The 17,320-nt window shown below is 36.3% G+C and overlaps 1 protein-coding gene across 4 annotated transcripts in view; it reads left to right on the plus strand.

The window, feature by feature from the left end:
• Nucleotides 1–17,320, plus strand: part of ARFIP1 (ADP ribosylation factor interacting protein 1) — a 44,236-nt gene that overhangs the window by 10,004 nt on the left and 16,912 nt on the right. For 2 of the 4 annotated variants that reach the window (XM_055795478.1, XM_055795479.1), the window contains 3 exons: nt 8,457–8,565; nt 11,291–11,386; nt 12,834–12,943. In XM_055795478.1, the coding sequence (XP_055651453.1) occupies nt 8,457–8,565; nt 11,291–11,386; nt 12,834–12,943 (315 nt within the window). The remainder of the gene's footprint in view (nt 1–8,456; nt 8,566–11,290; nt 11,387–12,833; nt 12,944–17,320) is intronic. The other 2 variants (XM_013295331.3, XM_005232508.4) reach the window with 2 other exon arrangements.

The raw sequence follows: 17,320 nt of genomic DNA on the forward strand, positions 1-17,320 counted from the left end.
TGTGTTTGGCTGTCCAGCAGGGGGTGCCGTAACACAGTTTATGGAACTTGGGTTCGGTTTTCTTTTATTTTTGCTTCGCTTTTCAGTCTAGTTAATTGTCCACATTTATTTTATATTTGTTGAGACTTGGGTTCTAAGGTCCCATGCTGACTTGCAGTGCAGGATTATTTCTAAAAGAAATACTGATCAGAAATTTATTTTATTCTGCCCTAATAAAATGCTGATTAGAGGGGGGTGCCTTTACAAGTTTTAAAACAAATTAAATATGCATCCTGAATATTGGTGAAATAAGCATCTGTCTAGTTTTGTCTTCTGGTTTCAGCTTTAATGAAGAAGCTTCTTCGAAGCTGATAAGTTAAAAAGTTAACTAAAAAAAATGAAGCAGAATATGTGCAGTAACTTTTTTGTATGAAAGGTATATTAGTAGTGGCAATTTTTTTTGAATGTTAAATAGTGTAAAATATTGGGTGCTCTGTAATGCACAATCAAGTGTATATGTTTCTAATTGTTGATTCTAAGCCGTGAGGATACTAGTTTTTGGTCCAGTGATTTTATTCATAAAACAGGAAAACAAGCATTTAAATATATATACTAAAAGTATAAACATGTATTATTATTAAAAACAAAAATGCTTTCTAAATGTGTATAAATATGTCTTTTACATATTAAAATATAAAGTACATCGTGAAAACAACATCTGAGACCATTTGACTGTGATTGCAGAGTAGCTGTCTAGTGAGCATGGCTATAAAAAAGTATAAAACTTCATTAAATGGAAATGCATCCATATTAGAGCTCTTATTTAAAAAAAATACTGCACGTATTACTGGGGATTTTTTCTACTTTTGTGAATGGGCCGAGATTTTTGTTTGGATTGTTTCTTTTTTTTAATAGCACTGCAATGAGGTAGGGCTTATGTGTGTTAAGATTTTTCATTCAACTAACATCTGCCAGTAATGTAATGTAAAAATTAGGACGATGTTTAATGAAAAAACCTAAATTTTGATAAAGATGTACCTGTGTTTAAGGGGAACAATCAAAATACATCTTGAAGTGGTAATGAATTTGGGTTCACCTAGAAGTAGAGAAACAGATTTACTATTTTTAAGCCCAGTGACCTTGATGCTGCTGTGACTTGGCTGTTATCTGTTCCTTATGTAATAATGGCTTCTTCAGTATAGTGCATCCAATACTTATCTGCAACTTGCACTCTTGTTGACTGGGTCAGAGTCCTTTTCCAGTCTAAAATATTTCCATTTGCTATGGAAAGTTGAAATGTTAAGGCAGTTTTTGTCTATGGCCACATATAAAACTTGAAGTAGGTTTTTGCTGGCATGCTAATTATTTTGCTGGCTTGGAGTCAACTATATTTTGGAACTTCCACAAAAATGTATCAAATTTTCAGTGGAGTTGCAGAAAAATTTCTACCATGCAAGCATAGTTGAGTTTGCTGCTGTAATTACTTCCACAATGCTTATTCTGAGATCAATGAAGATGAAGTGCACTTCAATTATTTTTTTGAACTATCTTGTACAAGTTAACACCTGCATGTGTGACCTAAACTCAGAATATCTGATAATCGGGACTGCTTATAAACAAAACAAAGAAAACAAACTTCTTGGAATTAACATCTAGGTCTGTTTACCAATCTGTTAGTCTCAAATTCTAATATTTAACTTCTAGTCATCTTGCTTTGTGTTTGTTATTTCTAATACTTGATGTTATGCTCTTTACTTCCTTGCCAGGTAATTTTTTGTTTTAATCTCAAGCAATATGCATTGCACCACAAAATTTCTGTGCCAAGTTTTCAGGAGTCTTTTTTTTTTTTTCCTATATATTTATGGAAATGGCAAGCCAAGTACTGATTTTTTTTAGGAGGTAACTTAAAGAGGCAAGAAACCGTTGCCGCTTTTAAGTTGTACTGTTACCACGGTGCTCGGTAAGAGTATGTATAAACACAGTAGAGTTTAGAGCACTCAAACTCCAAGATACTGATTTCAGTTCCACCTTCTTGGGAAGCTGGGGAACAAGGTTATTTTAGTTTCTTGGTTTGTTATTGCTGCGATCGGGGAGCCATTCATCTAGACGTTGTACAGTTCGGATGTAAACAATAAGACATCGTTTCTTCTGTATTTTTTTATTTGGTCTTCTACAGCTATGTTGCCACAAACACTTGAGCAGCTTTGATTGTATATTTTTGATAGACTGAGTGAAGAGGTAGTTGTACAACCTTTACTTCAGGGTTCTTTAATAGCAAAATTAAGCTTTCCTCTAGATTCACATTCTGTTTTGGAGTTCCATCAGACCTCATCCATAAGCTGCTCACTCAGGCATGAAAATGCACATTTATTTTCCACCAAATGCAGTATTTTTATGTACTGAAGCATGAGAAGTATTTAATTTTCAAGGAGATGCTGTATAAATGTATTTACCTGGACATGGCAAGTAGGGTTGCTCTTTCTTTGAAGAAATATGCCGACAATTTTGCAGTTTATCAGACAGCATAGATTGCCATAATGTTGTTTGAGAAGGAAGCATATTAATTCCAGTCTTGTGGGAATGTGGTATAGCACTACTTGATGCATCTTCTTGTTCCTTATGTTCAAGAAAAAGAATCAAAAGCATTATTTATAAGGTAACTTAAATAAGTGTTTGCCTTACTGTAAAGTCTCATTCAGAAATACACTGCTACATTCTAATTCTGCCTTGTCTGTAATAATAAGAGATGCCTGTGGAATTCTGACAAGTTTTGTCCTGCCCTATGATGGATGGAAACTTTTTTAACTAAAAAGGCTGTAGCTTCAGTCATCATTGGATGAAATGTCTGATGTCCTTTCATTATGAAAAAGCTTGACCCAGAGCTTTGCAGCTCATGAAGCTCTATTGGAACTCACTTAAGCTTTAAAAACTTGATATCTAGAACTGTTTGCCAATGTTTGGATGTTTGTTAGTCTGTGTTAATAACAGAGGGCTTAAGCATTTCCTAACCAAACATGTTTTTCTTAATACTTCGTACAAGAAAACTCAACATTCAAAAGTGTCTTGCTGGTTTATATTCTTCGCTGTTTATTTCACTTATCCCTGACTTCCAGAACACGGTTTTTTTCCCATGCTGTTACAATTATGTGATCAGAATAGAGTGTTTAATGTCACTGAGGGGATTGGGAGCTGAGGACTCAGGGAAGGAGTGAGGACTAATTTAGTAACATGCCATATAGTGTAAAAGCTGCATAGGAATAAATTTAATTAAAATACTGGTCTGCCTGTAAAGGTATTCAGGCAGCTGTAAGCTATTTGTAATGTTTAAACTGTTGTACAAAATCTATATGAAGTTCTTAATCAGTCTGAGTCTCTGAAATTGTTCCGAGTGTTTGCTTCCATTTTCAGTATGAACTCTCCTCTCCTGGCATTTTATACTCTTATGGGGACAAAACCATTATTAAGTATGTGTATACAATACGCACTGTATTTGCAACACACTGTTGCAAAAGATAAATTAACTTTGTTATGAGTCTTCAATTTATCTTACTAGAATTATAAAATAAGCTCTGGGATCTGATGAATCTGAGTGCGTGTGTTCAGCATCTTGTTCTATAATTTTATGGCCAGACTGCACAAACAGATAAAGTAAATTCTTTTTTGTCATTTGCCTTCTGAAAAAAAACCACCAGCCTTGTCACTCACATTCTATATGAAACATCTGACCTCATCTCGTAGGTTTTGCTATGTTGACTGGCATAGTTAGATTTTACTCTGGGCAATATTTTAATTAATGTTGACTGATTTAAAATCTATTTCTATGTTAGTTCATTTTTAAGAGATGAAACACAGACAACCAGTCTTTCTTTTTGTTGCCAAGTGGTCTGCTTCATACAGTCTTAAAAATCAAAAGCATGAATGTTAATGATGACAGTAGACAGGAGACTCATTTAAAACTGGGTTGTAGTATGACATTAGGTAAGCCAAAAGGGATGTAGTAGAAGAGTGAGTCTTCCGAGTGAGGAGCAACGCGTTGGAGAATAGAAGAAATGTCAGTCCACGTTGCTTGCCACTTCAGCATAGATTAAAGCCTTCCCCTCTCCTCCCGCTTAATTTTATGCTTGAATTTATATTGATGTGAGGATCTAGTGGCTTAATTCATGGAAAAAAAAGAAGAAGAAAATGCTGGATACGTACAGGGAGCCCCACTTGCACATGAGTTAGGGTAAGAATTTAAGGTTCAGAGGCAGTTATCTTACTGGATCAATGTTATGTCTATCTACATAGCTTTTTGTTTCACGGGACCTGTAATCTTTACAACTTTAAACTGTGAACTTTACAGTAAGATGTGGTGCAGATTTTTCCTGAAGGCAGCTTGGGTAGTTTTATTTAAAATATCATCCATTGTTAAAACATAAATGAGTGTATGATTGTTCCCAGTTTAGTTGCTCTACTTTTGATGGACTCCTTGAACTAGCTAGTGATGTGGGGGTTTTAAAATAGCTTACTCAAGGTAGTAAGTACAGGTAAAATGGTATGTCTTGAACTTGCTGTTTGTACTAAGCAAAAAATAACGCTTAGTCATGCATTAATAATGGACTGATATAACTAAGAAATTAAACAATGTTGTTTGCTTGCTTATTCCTTAGTTTTTACTAGTTTTCTCCAAAGTAAGCAAGTCTTGACTAGGTTGGTTCTTGCTGGTGGAGGAACACTGCAGTTTGGTATCTTTCCCCGCTTCGTTTTACGTTGTTGCAGATAGCATGGATGAGAAGTATCTTTTTGGAAATAGCCTTGTAATTCAGCCAACATTCCTTCACGAGCATGCATTCTGCGCAACTGCTTCGCTGTGTCTACTGTCTCAACAGGATTGATATGTCAAAAATTCATGTGGTTCATCTAAGATGTTGTGTATAATAAACTGATTAATATCTCTGCTAGTCACTTAAATAAGGCTAACCTTACTAAAATACCTATAGTTTAATATGGTGAATTGAACTAATCAAAATGGCATTTTAAACAAGGGGTTAAAGTGGTTTAAATGCTTAACACAACGAGGTTTGCACTGTCTTGACCTGTTTAAGTTAGGGCAGCTGTTCTGTGGATGTATATTTCACACTTTCGCTTCTTTGAGTCTTTAACATGTTAAATGGCTGAGAATGGGGTAGGTGATCTAACCTTTTGACTTCTTGGAAGGCCTCTTCCGAGTTGCAGTGGGTTTTTGCCTCTAGCTCTGGGTCTCCGTGAGCTTAAAATGTTAAAATACTTCTGCTAGATAGGAAGTGCATAAATATGCGATGGTTTTCAGCCTCATACAATTGAAAATTCTGAATGAAGAATCTTTTTTTTTTTTTTCTTTTTTCTTTTTGGGATGGCGATCCCTTAACAGACCTGTGGTTTTGCAATGTATCAGTAAATTTTGATGAATTTTAAAAACTTGATTACCTTTTTATGAAGAAGGGGAAAAATCACTTATGAGTTTGAAAGCAGATCTTCTGGTCATCAAAATCTTCCTCTTAGCTAGAAGAGCAATATGTAGACAAAATACAATCACCTTATTGTGGTAGGGGAATCTGTCCTCACTTCTGTGTTGTAACAGCAAATCTACACTTGGTGTGAACAAAAAAGAAAGATATTTGTACTACCTTCTTAACACTAGAATCTTAAGTACTATCATACCTTCCCTTAAATATGAAGTTTTGTGCATGTCTTTCCTTACTCTAAGGCAGTTTACAAATTACCCTTCTTTGTAAATGATTGAAAAGATACATTACTTTGTCAGAATGATTACAGATTTCTGTGTAGTTTTTTTGTTTATGCTTGCGTAAAAACAACAAAAAAAAGGCAAGCACAGTCAGTTGCAAGAATGACATGTTAAAAGTTTAAAAATTGAAGTTTACATGCAGAAGTGCATCTCCACGGAGCAGTAATTTGCATGTTTATAAACAACAAAAAGGTAGTATTTTAATGATCACTGACTTTATTATGACAACTCTGGTCACATATCAAGAAATGGTAAATCTTCCTTGTAAATTCTTATGCAAGGATATCTCTTTTCAGCAGAGTCTGTTTCAGCTGGTTAATATAAGTGTTTAAAAACTGGGTTTAATACAGTTCTTTACAATGAACTTTGCCTTTTTGCCAATGAATAGATATCTTTGAACAAATAGGTGTTTGTGTATATATACATATATATATTCATGTAAAATATCCTGATGTGTATATATGCACAATTTTAGCTCTCAATTTTCATGATCCAAATATCAGGGTTTTATTTGAGAAGGATGTGTTGTAATATTTGGATTTATTTAACTCTGGAGCTTGTTTAGCTTCAAATTAGAATTAAGTGGAATGTACAGAAGTAGTACAGTTGCTTAAGTTTAGATATAAACTTTTGTCTTTACAAAGCAGATGTTCTGCATTTTAACCTTAAATACAGATGATTGCTTAGATTCCTATTGCGAACATGCTTAAGCAGGTTAGCTGTCTACATTTGTTTGGCTACAGAGTTAGGTATTTCTGAAAACTATACAACGTGCCAAGGTGCCTTCAGGAAAAAAAATGATGCCATGTCCTTTTCGTTAAATCAGTGCATATTTGCAATCTGGTTATCCTTTTTCAAGTCTCTGCTTTTTGAGCTCCTAGTGACTTGCTACATTTTGAGTTAACTGGACTCTTAGCTAAACTAAGTTGAAACAAAGGCTTTCCAGCATACAACCAAGTGGGAGTACTGAAACGAAAGCACCAGTTTTAAGTCAGTTGTGAAGACTGAAAACAGTATGTATCCAACATTGTGAGAACAGGTTCTGCATGTGACTTCATGCTATTTATTTTTCCCGTTTTTGGTGGTGTAATGCTTCAGATAAACAAATATAGCATAATCTATTACTAAATAGCCAGTTCATTGAGTGAAAGTATAGCTGTACGAATTGGTTACTCTGATTGCAGTAACACCCAGGATTTTCCATGTCAGCAGGATTTCTGGGTTTGCTGGAATTCATCAGTTTGTAGCTCTTCCTTTTTTCCTCCTCCCAGGAGTTTGTCTTCAACTAAAGACAACTAACTAAAGCTGTGGGGACGTGATCCAAAGCCAGTTCTTGACAGATCTGAGTCTATAGGCAGTATCGTTCTTATGCTCGAGCTTGCTTCTGGTTTGTGGATGGAGTGACTACAGTAATATGTCAAACATGGATTAGATTTTAAAGGTTGTGCTTTCTTTGTAATTAGAAGCATTGCCTATATCATAAATAGTTACTGCACATGTGCAGACACTGACATTTTAAAACTATGTATAGTTTGTTTTCTGCAAATTTCACTATTGCTTCTCTATACTACTTCATCTCTTCTGCCTCTGTATGGAAGCAAAGGGGATGCAAAAGGGTACCTGACTTCAGAAACTGCTAATTTTCCAATTTCTTGATGCTTAGTTTGTTGCAAGCGTATTTACCTTTTTGCTTTCACTTCCAGAGTAGCTTTTCACTCAATTTTAGTTTTAGAAATTGGTGGGTTTAAATTGCTTTGAATATCTGAATTTTTCTTAAAGCCCTAGGTATATTCCATAACACCAGAGGCTTTAACTTCAGTTAGATGGCTGGAAATACAGTCCAGGAGACCTTTGTGAGTTATTTGTAGAGGTCGGCAAGATAGCAAAAATGGGCAGTAGGATGGTATGTGAATTACGGCCTGTGAATTCATAGTTCAGTGATAGGCCTGCACTGGGTTTCGGTGAAGAATTCAGTTGCCTGAAAGTTGGTTGTAGTAGTCAGTTTAGCTCTCGAAAGTTAAACAAGGTGATCTCAGGCAATTTTAAATCAATGAATTTCAAAAGCAAGCAGAAGGAAATGGGAACTTTGTGCTGTGAGCACTCCTTATGTAGAGTGGCTGCTCGGAAGGAAGCTGTTGAAGAGATGCCTTTCTGGATGCTTCTCCTATGTCAAACATTTAAGAGTTTACAAGTCCTATTTCTAGAAACTGAGGATGCTGCGAATTTTAAAGCTATTTCTTACATAGAGTGATTTATTATTATTTTAAAATCTTTAACGTTAAGGTAGTTTCTGCATTTTTGGCTTGTAAAATATTGTCTGCTTTTAGTCTTAGATCATTCTGTACTCCTATTGGTTTTTAACTGGAGACATTATTAAACTGATACGGTTGTTTGGACCAGCTTCAGACCACGTAACATGATGTTCTGGGCAACGTTTTTAGTAACTGCTGCTCTAAGAGATGGCATTCTAGTTGTTCAGCAATACAAAAAACCCCTCTGCAATAAATACACAGGCTATATTTACAGTGTTTCTCACTTATTTATGTTTTATTTGTGCATCATAGTAGAATGCTGTGACACCAGCAAAGATGTTCTAGGGTAAAAGCAGAATTGCCAGTCTGAGAGCTGCTGAAATTGCATGGTAATATTTTTTTGAGCCACTTTTATCTATCTTTAAACCTTAACTTCCAATTTTTATTGAAATATTTCCAAGGACTTGAAACGTTCATTACCTGTTGGACTTGGACTTTCTGAAACCAAAATAACATCTCATGGCTTTGACAGCACCAAAGAGGGAGTCGTTGAGGCAGGACCATTTCCAGGTAAAAGTAACTGCTTTTTTGTCTTCATTTCTTAGTTTAAAATCTTTAGGCATATTTTCGTGTGGTCAGAAATACAAAGCTCTGTAGCTGCTTTGAGCATTTGGGTGTAAATTTACACATTGAGGTGTGTGTTAGTAACAACCTTTTTGTCTTCTTTGGGAGCTGGTTTGTTAAAATAGAGAATATGTGCGATGCTCGTAGGACTAGTAGAAACTACTTGGTGTTAAATTAGTCTGCATTTACAGGAGGGGAAGTCCTTGAGCACCTTGAAATGGTGTCAGACTGAAGAATTTTACTATTACATTGCCCTGAACTTTTCTTTAAATGGTGCAGGTATTGTTCTGATTTGAAACATGACTGGAGAGTTATTTCTTGATACACAGTTCACTTACCTGGAGCAGACTGAGTGGAATTGATCTTTGGTCCTAAGACTTGTCTCTTTTTTTTTTCTTTTTTTTTTTTTTTTTTGTTATAGTGAATATATTACTTTAATGTATTGCTGTTAGGAGTAATAATGCTTTGGGTCTCTCTCACCAGGTGCTACCTAACAAAAAAATGCTGGTTCTCATGTTTTCACAGCACAGTGTTGTGATTGTTTATAGCAGAAGGATTTTAGTTAGTATTTCATTCACTATGCAAGTACTAATATATGTTTTAGAGAATCTAAGCTAGTATTAAACAATGAGAAGTAGAGAGTGATAAACAAGCCAGTAATGTCAGTGTTTGCCATCTATCTAAAAATGAGTGCCACAATATAGTGTGTGAAAATGATATTTTAAGGAATTATGGAATTATGTAGCTTTTACTGAATTTGAAAGGTTTGAAATGATATCAAATAAGCAGCTGTGAAAATAAGTATCTTTGTAGTCATAGATTTAATTTACATTTCGCTTCATTTCCTGTTTGGTAAAATTCTGTGCTTATGCAAACAGTGATTGACAAACTGTACTTTACATAAATTACAAAGTGAATGTTGTGGTTTCTTTAAGTCTTTGAAATTAGCAAAATATCTAGCTAAAAACTGGGCAGATGGCAAACTGCTCACCATTCTTGCCCTTCTGTATTAGCAGGATAACTGTTGCACCTGTTAGGTGCATTAGTCTGTAAGGGGAAAAGTGTCTTAAGATGGGTTTCAGGCTATACTAACAAATTTTTGAAATACAAATGTTCTGTAGAAAGTTATGTACACAAATGCTGAGCCTTGCACATGGAATTTTTAACACTTTAGATATTACAGGTTTTCCTCCGAGGATATTTTCTTCAGATTTTTCCTACTGCTGTAGCCAAATCGGAGAGAGAGGGAGAACTGGCAGAAACTAAGGCTTGTTATGAAACTATGGACAGAAGAATGATTGCCCTATTTCTAAAAAATTTCTGTTTGAGTGTCCTTATTACAACTGCATTTTTGAACGCAGAGTAGATGATACTGGAGGGGAAGGGCTTTTAGGATTTGGGGGATGTTGAAAGATGAAGCATGTATAAGGCTGCATTAATACTCTGTTAAATGATAAGAATTTTTTTAACTGCTTGTCTTGGCTCGCTTGCTAAAGTGATTCAGTCTTTAGGCCTTTAGCAGGATCTTGCAGTCAAACTTTTATGGCTGGATGAATCCAGTTGCAGCTCTTTTGCAGCATAGCACTACAGAAGGGCACAGCAATGAGCTGTCTTTCAGTCGTGTCTTCTCTGTGCAATTGGATCCAAATCATTGTATTCATGTACCTCTTGTTAGTACTGCTCTGTAGTATGTTTAGAAGGTAAAAGCCAATTGTTGATTCAGTTACATTGAGTGATATTTTTGGTGTTACTGATAACTACATTTTGTTGAAACTGCTAAAATTTAGTTTTGATATACTTTCTCCCCAGCACACTGCAAAGCCCTGAAGTATTGCAGAATTTCTCAGCAATAGCAATAAAAACTTCCCCCCCAATGTGATGGTTACTCGTCACCACAGAGGAAAACCTAATTTGTTTGGAGTTTAAATCCTGAAAACTTCGTAAGAATGCCACTTCACATTTATGTGTTATGAAAGAGTAGCAAAGCTCTGAAAAGCATAATCCTGAAACAGATTAGAGAACACACGTGGTAGAGGTCATTTGAAGTTGGGTTTGTTTTTTTTAAAGAGAACAAGCAAGTGCTGTAAAATCTTTCTTTTTGGGAAGGAGATTACATACCTTAACAGCTCATGGCTCGTATGATCTTCAGGATAGCTTATTGCTGTGTGTTTACACAGACTTAGGAGCAGATGTTAATCAAATACATCTGAAATTGGCACAGATTGCAGTTTACTTCACCGCTTAATGCTGTGAGTACCATTTAGTGACAGTGCAGAGTGAATTCTACCTAGACCTCAAAAAGGTGGTTTCAGCTGTGGAAGCTGTATATAATAACAATCTTTCATGGAATTTTCTGTTGATAGTGTATACATTACTAATGAAGTTGTTAGTTGTATTTTGATTACTCTTTTAAGAAAAGATGTTTGGCATCATGACCTAGAGAAAAAGATGAAATCATGAAAACTTGGAGTAGTTCACTTGAACAGCTGCACCTCTTAAAAAGCGTTTCCATCAGAAATTCCAGCAACTTCTCTGTGAATGCTTCTATTTAGTGTGTTGCTGAAGTAAATGTTTCTTTGTTTTGTAAAAAAACCTCTATCTGTGTAAAAGTGCACATTGCCTTCTAGGGGAAGATGATAGATGTTCATGGTTAAATATGTCCCGTTTTCAGGTTCCTCAGCATCACCCAAATCATCTATTATATCTCCTAGCAATGCAGCAGCTAGCAGACTGGCTGGACAAGGTTGTGATTTAATTATTCCCACAGGTATCGCAGCACTGAATGGATAACGCCCTCGTCTCTGCTGACACTACTAACTCTTCCATGTCTCTAATAATTTGAGTTGCTGTTAGTTGGAAATAAGACTTCTGGGCTTTTTTGGTGGCTCTCATTTCTGGCTTTTAACAGTTCACAAAGTAACCTCTGCTTTCCTCTCTGTATGCTGCTTTTTGCTCTATAAAATTTAAAAATAATTACCAAATGTTAATAATAACAAACAGTAGCTAAAATGGGAGTAACCAAAATTTTTAATTTGGGTTAAAGCTGGAACTTTTGGCTTTTTTTGCCAAAATAATCACATACTCCAGTAGAATAGAGTATGAGGTGGCTATTAGGAATTCACAACACCCAAACTAGGCTTTGCCACTTGACTCATTTTGCACCTACAGGCAAATTACTTAACATCTTTGTCTGTTTCCTCCTATATAAAAGGAGAAAACCTATTCAGTTACCTCATAAGGGTGTTGAAGGGATTCATTACTTGATGTTTGCACAGCATTTTCAAGACTTAAAGAACATAGTAGAGCTTTATGCTAAAGGAGTATCTTCAGGCATCTGTATAGACTTTTTTCCAAACCCTTATTTGCATAAATAACCTGGCAAGGCTAAGGTGACTGAGTAGCACTAGGGGTTAGAGGCAGCAGTAGTCAAAATTGTACATAAATAAAAAGCAATGTTAAAAAGTGGTAGTGCTTTGCAGTACTTACTGTTTAGGACACTAGGAAATATTTTTGCAAAATGAAAACTTAAAATTCACATGATATCCCATACTAGCTTGAAAATGCTAAGTATTGGCAATTAACGCATGGTGATTTGCCCTAGATATTTAATTTGTTGCTTTAAATATTTTCTTTGTTGCTGTTTTTATATTGGTGGCTTGTAGAATTAATTATTCTTAATACAATCAGCTAATAAAGCTGAAATAAATGAATTAAATATTGGCTGAACACATCTGGAAAGGGTGATGTTCATTGGAAAAGATAAAATCTGTTTTGAAATTTATTGGTTGTACTTTGTGACAACAGTTTTTATATGCCGATAATTTTCATTTAATGGTCTGCAGGTTGTAAACAGACTTTTAGATTGGCTAAATCCAAGAACGGTGTTCACCTTGTGGAATTATAAAACATAGATTAAGTAGCAAACATGTTTCAAAAGCTGTTTTAAGGTTGGTTAGTAAAACTGCATGCATTCAGGTAAGCTTTATTCAGCCTATTACAACTTGAAATACTGAGATACGTACACGCTTTGTATCAGTTTTAAAATAATTTTTTCTTTCTGGAATTGATTTTGAAAATCTGCATATTTCTCAAGTTCTTGCTGTCACCTTGTTCTGCTTTTGCATGTTCAATGGCACAAATCTTCCATACCTGCTATTAATCCCTTAAAGCAAAAATACGCAAGGCCTTGATGATTTACTTTGTGTCTGACATAGGGGGCAGAGCTCAACAGAAGAGCGGACCTGTTGTGTTAGCAGATGAAGTAAAGAATCCAGCAATGGAGAAATTGGAATTGGTGAGAAAGTGGAGCCTAAACACTTACAAGGTATATATATTTGTGTGTGTATGTATAGATTCTAGAAGCGAGTTTGCTACTAGATGGCACTAAAGCTTTCAAAGTATTGGACTACTGTATTAAGGCAGTGAGCATCAGCAAGAATGCATAGAGAAGGCTTAGTTTTCTTTCAAGTCTAACATTCTTTGTAAGCATTTTTAAATCTTTGGTTTTAAGGGGAAAATCTTTCCATAGGTGGTATTGATTTAAGAAGGCAAAGAATGTTCCATTTCTAATGTCCCCGTCAACGTACAGAATGTACAGATTTCAGGACTGATGCTTATAATTAAGTCTTTTTGCTATCTTTGAGTTGATTGCTGATACAATAAAATTTTATCTGATGGGAAAAAGTCAGGCCCACTTACAAGTTCCATACTTGTTAATTGCTATTCTGATGTTTTTGTTCTGTCTTGGCTGATTGTTTTTTCTTAGTCTTGGAATTGTTGCTTTGATTCATGTGTGTTTTACTCTTGATTGGTGCTTCTTTGTGATCGATTGGGATTTGATGAATTTAATAACACAAGAATAAAGAAAAGGTGTTTAAAACACAGCAGTTTGCCAGAAGTGACTCTCATTAAAAAGCCATAAGATAAGGAAAAATTGTCAGGGAATGCATTACTGTCAGCAGTTCTAAGCAAAGACCAGTTTTGAAAAACAGCTTTTTGTTATGCTTGCAACTTAAACGATATAGGTGTGGACAGATGGGCTCTGCATTGGTGGGTTCTACATCAAACCATGAGGAAAGGAAGAATCTGTGGAAAAAAAACTTCCCTTCTAAAACACAGGTCTGAATCCCTCCAGTGTTAAGTCCAGATAAGGACTTCCTCCCCAGTGAGGTTGGGAAGCAGGGATGGAGGCATTCTACCCACTAACAAATGCTTATGGTGTTCTTTGTGCCAGAATCAGAAGTTTTTGGTTTGTTTGGTTTTTTTATGTCTAATTAAACAACTTTTAGAATTTGTACAGAAGTCTTGTCAGCTGCTCCTGGAGCATGCTGTGGTCCAAGCAGAATATGTGCTACTCGGCTGAAGCTGTTCTTTAAAATTCACTAAGAAACATTGACTCTTGAGGTTGAATCTGCTATACCGCTATTAAATCGGGAGAGGACTTGACCTTATTATCTCTTTTTGGTGCCTTAATTTAGAAAAAAAAAATGAAAAAATTCCCCATGTCTCAACTGCAGAATGATTGAAATCCACTTATGTGAACCAATAGCTGGAGGACTAGTGGAAAATGCTGGGAAAAGTGGTCTTAGATCCTTGTTTAGAATGTGATTTCTTTGGCAGCAGTCTTTGCAAAGTCTGGATTTTTAGATTTCTTTCTTGGCTTAAACCTCCCCCTCCTTGAAATCCAGTATCCTGCCAGTTATGGCATAGCAAACAAAGAATAAGACTTTCAGAAAACTAAATGAATCTGTATTCTTGAAATCTATATGCTAGAAGTTGTTTTCCAAATATGCCTAAGGTAATAGGTCAGTTAGTCTTTCTAGAATCCCATACTGACTTGTTGTGTGTGATTTTTTTTTTTTTTTTTTTTTTGAGGAATAGGGTTGTTCAGAGTGCACGTATGAATTTATTCTGAATTGAGGGAGCATCATGCAAATGTTCCTGGAGATGCCATACACTTGAAAACACTTTGTATGTAGGCTACAGACAAAAAGTATATTTGATCTGACTAAGGACGGTATTTCAATTTGTGGACATACTGGCTTGCTTTGGTTCCCATTAGGAAGTTCGTGGGAAGAAGTCTACACCTTAGCTCATAATAGCTAACTGATCATAGGAGGTGCAGATATAAAGGATAGGAGTAAATGGTTGGTGGAGGGAAGTCAGCGACTGAACCCCTCTGAGCTGAAACCCGTGCTATACAATGTTCCAATTTGGCAAAGGGGAGTCAGTGGTGAAACTTGCTGTCAGGAAGCTCTTTATGAATCTGACATGAGTAGTTCCTCTGTCGTGATGTCTGTATTGGGAGCTGTGAAGCGCAAATTACTAATACATTCAGAAGTCATACCCATCTGTGAAAAGATGATTAAGTATGCCTTCGTATATATTGGGTACCTTGCTTTTTGTCCCATATGCATTTCTGTGAATGAGAAACAATCCCTTTTGTTAAGGCTTATTTTTTAAGAAACTGTTTCCAATTGAAAAAATCACAGGAGGGTAAAGCTGCTCTTCTGCCTAGTTAACCATGGACTTTTGTAGACTGTATTTAACTTTTCCCCTAATTTATAACTTAAGATTATTCTGTTGCCTTTGCAGCTACTGTCCCTCTTCAGTCTCCCAGTCTCCCTAGTAATTGTGAGTTAGCATCAAAAGAAATTGCCCTTCATTCCATAATGCAGTGGCAAGAGCTTTTTCTGTTCCTTCCCCTACCTCCCCCTTTGGATGAGAAAGGCATTTTCAGTTTAGCAAACAGACCTAAGCACAAGAAAGTTGTGACTTTTCCAGCAATTCTAATAAAAAACTTACCTTTTTGTTTTTCACGTAACTTCTTAAAATTTGAGGGAGGAAAAAACCCAATATACCTGTTTTACAAGCCTTTCTTTAATGCTGGGCTGCTAGTGGAACATTTATTTCTCAGGCGTGTCCAGTAATGTCTCTGTTCATCTTTTAACATGTGCAGTTTTAAATATATTTCTCTTAAATGTGTTTTGGTGGTGTTGTTTTTTCTTTGAGAGAGTTACACTTTGCCTTGTGTGACTTTCTGAGAAGCATGGTCTTACTCAGAACAGCGTTCTCCTTTAGAACAAAGCAAAATGGAGTTAACATGTGGAATTTTCTCCATTTGCTAGTGAAACTATACAGCAACATGTGTGTCTGTACTAGTCCGCTTATCTCTTTTGATTTACTCTGGTTCTAATGCATCTTCTCAATTATTCTTGTTCGGTCTCAGTGTTCAACTTCAGCTACATCTCATTTTAACGAAGTGCGTAGTGTAAGTCTTTGCAATTACTAGTTTTTCCTCACTTGTCACTGCTGTGGTTTTGGTTGTAACTTCTGAAGCAAATATTCCTTGGCTGAAAATAATTCTTTCCTTTGTAATTTATTCTTCCTTCCAAAAATTATCCTTTCCATGATTCGGATTTTTGTCTTGCATTTCCATAGGAGGAGGTGTGTGTCTCAGCTTTTTTGGAAAGTAGCCAAAATTTGTCCATCAATTCCGTAGCTCCTAGTGAAAGGCTTATTTATGCTCTGACCACACTCATTGCTCAGCTGTGTTTTGTGTTTTCCGTTGCAGATGTTGGTCGTAAAGTTGTATTCTGTATTGATAAGAATTGTTATGCTCTCCCAAATTTCTGATTCTTGACAGGCAAATGTCTCCTAGATTAGCTGTGCTCTTTCTTGCTAATTGGTTGAATCTAATGAAGTAGCCCAAATAGTCTGTACCTTCCCATCTTAAGCTTATGAGTTATGACCAAGTCATTCTGCTTTATCATTCTTGAACAGACCTGAAAGTTCTAGCAGGTTAAACGTGTTATCTCTTTTGGATGCAGGTAAAGACTGGACTAAACTAAAGTCCTTGAATTTGGAAACACTGGGAAATCCAGTGCTGTAATGTCTTTGGGGAATTTGTTCATGTGGGACTTAGTTATCTCCTCACCTCTTGGGACCACAGATCAACTTCAAGTAGCTTACCGTAGCAGTAAATAATTCCTGCTTTCCATAGAGAAATTGTCCGGCTTTGCTAGACATCTGCTTTACAAACTACTTCTCCCATGTCTTGGTCAAGGGGACCCCTGGGGTGAATCTCAGGAGGCTCACTGCCAGGCTGGGCTCGGATCTCTGGCAGAGAAGGTGTCGCGGATGAATGGAATGTGGTGCAGCCTGAGCTGTCACAGCCCTTGGCTGGGTGAAAGTGCTTACAGCCTTGTCAGAGTGCATTCTCTGCTCACTGTGTTAACGAACTGCAAATCTGTTAAGAATATGACTTGTGACAGAAAAGAAATAGTGTAAGTCTTTGGGACAATCAGCTCCACTTCATAGATGTGTTAATAATGAGAAATGCATTTTAATAGTTTTACATACTCCTCTGTTGGCCTTCCTGGCCACCTGGGCACGCTGCCGGCTCATATGCAGATGGCCGTTTTCTGCCCCAGGCCCTTTTCTGCTGGGCAGCTTGGCAGCCGCTCTGCCCCCCAGTTTCCCATTCAGTTTTAAAAAACATGCAGAAACCCACCACCTCCTTACTTTTCCCGCTCCACCCCCCAAAAAACCCCCACACAACCACCAACAAAAAAAAAAAACCCACACCACCCAACAACAACAACAACAAAAAAATCAAAATAACATTTTTGGAGAACATAACATGGATGATCTGGAATTGGATGGTTAGTAAACAAAGCCCAAAAGATCACTAGCTAGATAT

The sequence above is a fragment of the Falco peregrinus genome, chromosome 2 (assembly GCF_023634155.1).
Source record: "Falco peregrinus isolate bFalPer1 chromosome 2, bFalPer1.pri, whole genome shotgun sequence".
In the NCBI taxonomy this organism is placed as follows: domain Eukaryota; kingdom Metazoa; phylum Chordata; class Aves; order Falconiformes; family Falconidae; genus Falco; species Falco peregrinus.